At 45.6% G+C, this 5,280-nt stretch overlaps 1 protein-coding gene across 1 annotated transcript in view; it reads left to right on the forward strand.

Annotated features, from left to right (window-relative positions):
* Positions 1 to 907: 907 nt before the first annotated feature.
* The window catches only part of adgrl1a (adhesion G protein-coupled receptor L1a), a gene marked incomplete at its 5' end in the record, with an annotated part of 105,459 nt that continues 101,086 nt past the window's right edge, over positions 908 to 5,280 (forward strand). The window contains 1 exon segment of the mRNA XM_083780474.1: positions 908 to 1,015. Coding sequence (XP_083636600.1) covers positions 908 to 1,015 — 108 coding nt within the window.

A 5,280-nucleotide genomic window follows, 5' to 3' on the forward strand; every position in this document is an offset into this window, starting at 1 on the left:
TGAGTGGACGACCCAATTAAGCATTACACTTGTTTACAACAGGGTCCACATTGTTCAATTCATCAAAACATTTAGAGAAATACAAACATTTAGAGACATACAAATAGACATTTCTATGTAGCTAAAGAACAGAACAGGAATTCATCATGCGGTACATAGACCGTGTCGGTGGAATTGCGTTGCTAGGGAACAGTTTGGGTCCAAGTTTATTTCCTGTCAGCCGCTGATATTCACCAACGCCGCAACAGGAAATAAAACTCGGGGGCCATTTAGACTGTTTATGTTGTTCGAGCGAGAGAAGGTCTATAAATGTAAATGTTCTCCGCGGGTTTATGTGAGTCCAACTGTTGAGCTGCCAAGGGACTTAAATGTGATAAAGAGGAGGAGGAGAAAGGGGAAGGGGGGTGGGGGTGGTGGTGGTGGTGGTGGTGGTGGTGGGGGGGGGACTCGTCCGGGGAGAAGGATGCTCTGAAAATAGGCAGGGAGCAGTTCATCCGCACATCATTTCAAAGCGCTAAGCCTTCGCCTCCGCTCGCCGTTCGCTTCAGGGGACCCTAGGGGTGCCGGCGGCCATCGATCCGCCCGCCACGCTCAGTATGCGCTCAGGCAACTATTTAAACACAGAGAAACCAACAGAGAGCCAGCCAGCCTTTAGTTGTTTTTTTTCTATCAGGCCTCTGATTTGGCCCTGTTTGGATGACAAACCTGATTAGCACTTAAAGGACTTCTTAAGTCTTGCACTGGAATGAGAGGAGGCAATCTAGAGAGAGAGAGAGAGAGAGAGAGACACAGAGCGAGCAGGGCTATGGCTAAGGAGATGAGATATTATGGAGGATGTGGAGGTGGAGTGAGGTGAAGGTGTTAATGAAGGGGCGGGGAGGATGCGGGGGAGTGGATGCACAAATAGATGCGACGGGTGACGCAGAGGAACAAAGGGGTGAGAGGCGGACGCGGCGTGATTGGCCGCGAGAGTGAAGAGAGGACGCGGCGAGATTGGAGAACAGATGAGAGCCAGGTCGATGGATGAGAGGGTGAGGTTAATTTGAACTGATGAGCGAGCGAGCTATAGAAGTGGCGAGACAAACAAGTGGCTGCGTGACGACTGAGCGCGGCGTGCCGCGTTCACGCGTCTGCGAGAATGCACACGTGCGCCAGTAGTTTATATACCGTGCACGTGAATGAGCGTATAGTGAGGCATGATGATGGGAGAGAGAGTACGTGAGCGAGTAATGGGGGTTAGTGATGGGTGTGTTTGACAGGAAGTGTCAGCCTTAACCACACTGACCCACACGAATCTGAGCTGCATGCGCAAGTGGCTGAATTTGAATGCCAGCTCGGACGTGAAGCGACTGTTAACCCATTCTGACCTGAGATCAGATTCATACGAGGTTTCCACTGGACACACACTGGTCTGATTAACCCATTCTGACCTGAGATCAGATTCTAAAAAATGTCAGTTGTTCTTCGATTTTTCAAAAAATAGCAGACCTACAAGCTCGTATCGCGCCACTCGGTGGCGCGATATGAGCTTGTAGATCTGCTATTTTTCAATAGATAAAGCATAACATGATGCTGACACCAAAAGGGGTTCCCGCGCAAAATGGGTTAAAGCCCAATGTGAATTTGGAGTTAGATATCGCCCGCATGGGAACGGGGCGGAGTTGAAAGGCGGACGCTGCTTGTGTGCATCTGTGTCCACGTGTCAGTCAGCTCTGACATCTCTTCATCCTTTTTAAAAATCTATAATTTGTACACTCTCTGGAGATAAGCTTATCTGCTGCTGTATTTTTTTTTCTTCTCTGCCCGGCACAAACGTGTAGCGACATTTTAGCATCTCATTTCACCTGCTATAGTTTGTTCTGCATGTTTATTCTCTTAGGGAGGCCCTTCGTGGTTTTCTCCAGTAAAACGTTAAGTTATCATGTGAAAACACACCTCTGGAGACTTTACCTGAAACCCTAGCACTCTTCATTCCTTCCCTGTTCTTGAAGCCTACATCGCATGGATGCACCTGGGACGTATTCTCGGTGATGTATCCCAAGGTCATCACCTGGGACGTATCCTCAGTGATGTATCCCAAGGTCATGGATGCTCCTGGGACGTATCCTCAGTGATGTATCCCAAGGTCGGCAGGGTTTCGGGTCTCTCAAACATCATACGCCTCACTCAGGTGACCCAGCGGGGCGATCAAGTCCCGACTTACGTCCCTATACTATATCTATATCTACTTCTTCATACTGTATTCGGCCGCTGTCGGGGCAGAAACCAGCTAACTCAGATTTTCAGCTTTTACGTTTTTATTTATTTTTCATAAATACCTACTTGTTCATACTGTGTGTATGTTTACAATTTACAATGTAGGCATTTTGCAGTCTCTCTTAATCCAGAGCGATTTACAGTAAGCAAGAACAACACATGGTAATACATCAAATACATAGAAATTGTCATCAAGAATCATAAGCAAGAACCTAACATCTGTCTAACAGTAGAATATCTGTACAATGAGTGTACTATGTACAGTAGGGGTGTATTATGTACTACTGTATGAGTAGGGGTGTAACGAATCTAACGATACATTTTAACAGCGATACGATACAGTATAGTAGTATCGGTACAATCGATTATTTGCATAGCAAAACTATTCAATACCGATTAGTTGCGTTCCGAAACGATACGATAGATAAACAAAGTCAATGTTGCTGTTTTCATTTCGATATACTTTGATTCTTGAAATTAAAATTGATTTGTCGATTAGCAGTTAGTACTTGAATACACCCCCTAACTGTAGAGTCCTATGTCTACATAAAATGTTATTATCTATGTTATTTAGATTGCCTTAATCTTTGCCTGTCCACAAACCCTAAATATGTTATTTAGATTGCCTTAATCTTTGCCTGTCCACAAACCCTAAATATGTTATTTAGATTGCCTTAATCTTTGCCTGTCCACAAACCCTAAATATGTTATTTAGATTGCCTTAATCTTGGCCTGTCCACAAACCCTAAATATGTTATTTAGATTGCCTTAATCTTTGCCTGTCCACAAACCCTAAATATGTTATTTAGATTGCCTTAATCTTGGCCTGTCCACAAACCCTAAATATGTTATTTAGATTGCCTTAATCTTTGCCTGTCCACAAACCCTAAATATGTTATTTAGATTGCCTTAATCTTTGCCTGTCCACAAACCCTAAATATGTTATTTAGATTGCCTTAATCTTGGCCTGTCCACAAACCCTAAATATGTTATGTAGATTGCCTTAATCTTGGCCTGTCCACAAACCCTAAATATGTTATGTAGACAGATGCTAGGTTTTTATTCTGAACTAGCGGTAGTTACTTTGTATAGAACTTCATTGTTATCTTTGCTCTCCCCTTGCATTCACCCTGGCATGTGGTTTGTTGACTAGGCTTCATTTCCTCTGATCTCTCACTTTGTAAATCAGACTGGATATGAGCGGCATGCTAAAAGCCTGGACTGTGCATTGTAATCAACGGGGGGCGCCACAGCTACAGTTGGTACCTTTGCTCGGTTGATAGATGAGACTGCACTAAATGACGATTCTAATGATAATACCAGTGTTCTTGGCACGCTCTAAGTGGGCACCATTTTGTTTCATGTAATAGATGAGCATATTTACTTGCGCAGGGAGAGGAACAGTAGCTCTGCCAGTGCTTGATTAGAGAGGAGCTGTTACTACGGAGCAGGAAGATAATTTATTCTCACTCTCCTTCCCGCGGGATGCCAATGGTCGCTCCAATACCGACGCCCGTGTGTGTGCGTGTGTGTGTGTGTGTGTGTGTGTGTGTGTGTGTGTGTGTGTGTGTGTGTGTGTGTGTGTGTGTGTGTGTGTGTGTGTGTGTGTGTGTGTGTGTGTGTGTGTGTGTGTGTGTGTGTGTGTGTGTGTGTGTGTGTGTGTGTGTGTGTGTGTGTGTGTGTGTTGCTGTTGATGTGGGAATGCCTGTGACACGGCCATTGTCTGTCCCGCAGTTTTCTCTGCCCACAAATCCTGGTCCCTCCAGTCCCCTAGCTGGCCCTGTGTTAGTGGCAGCTGAACAGTAAGGCCAATGAAATGCCAGGAGAATTAGCACGGTCTGAACCTGCACACATTGTTTACTGTCTTCTCTCTCTGCAAGCTCCATCTCTGTCTCTGTCTCTGTCTCTGTCTCTGTCTCTGTCTCTGTCTCTGTCCGGTGGTGTAAAGTAGCTAAGTACAAGTACTGTACTTAAGTACATTTTTTTATGATGATATATTTTTGGGCCTTTTTCTGCCTTTTTATTGATAGGTTGAAAGTAGATTGACGGGAAATGGGGAGAGAGATGGCAGCAGCCTATACTTTTCAGAGGCAATTACAATTACATGAAAACTTTAGTGACTAATTACTTTGTAGATTTAGATTATTGTTACAAAACACACAATTACACCACTTCAGCCCTATAGATTTTTCGTCCGTTTGAAAATAGCCGATCTTCACTTGTCTCCCATATGCTCCTGTCTGCTGTCCTCTTTGTCTCCTGTCTCTCTATTCGCTTGTCCCCCATGCTCCTGTCTGCTGTCCTCTCCGTCTCATGTCTCTCTATCCGCTTGTCTCCCATGCTCCTGTCTGCTGTCCTCTCTCTGTCTTATGTCTGTCTCTCTGTGCTTGTCTCCCATGCTCCTGTCTGCTGTCCTCTCTCCGTCTCATGTCTCTCTGTGCTTGTCCCCCATGCTCCTGTCTGCTGTCCTCTTTGTCTCATGTCTCTCTGTGCTTGTCTCCCATGCTCCTGTCTGCTGTCCTCTTTGTCTCCTGTCTCTCTGTGCTTGTCCCCCATGCTCCTGTCTGCTGTCCTCTCTGTCTCATGTCTCTCTGTGCTTGTCTCCCATGCTCCTGTCTGCTGTCCTCTCTGTCTCTGTGTGGCTGTATAGCATGCTTGTCTGACCCTGTTGTTAGTCTCCTCCAAGTTCGTGCCTCTCGGTGATGGAGCCCGGTCGGTGATGTATGCCGTATCGCGTTTCACCATCAATTCCCGCAATGGAACAATTGAGACAGATTTCCCTGGCTGTCACGATAGCACTGAGACCCAGCAGAGGTTGGAAATGGGATTAGGCTTAAATGGAATTTAATTTTCACCGTCGCTGTCTCCGAAGCCTGTCTACCACCCAGACACCATGACGCGCTTTTATACGGTGTGTGTGTGTGTATGTGTGTGTGTGTGTGTGTGTGTGTGTGTGTGTGTGTGTGTTTGTGTGTGTGTGTGTGTGTGTGTGTGTGTGTGTCAGTAAAGCATACAGCAGCATTG

The sequence above is a fragment of the Protomyctophum parallelum genome (assembly GCF_964188405.1).
Source record: "Protomyctophum parallelum genome assembly, chromosome: 13".
Taxonomy (NCBI): domain Eukaryota; kingdom Metazoa; phylum Chordata; class Actinopteri; order Myctophiformes; family Myctophidae; genus Protomyctophum; species Protomyctophum parallelum.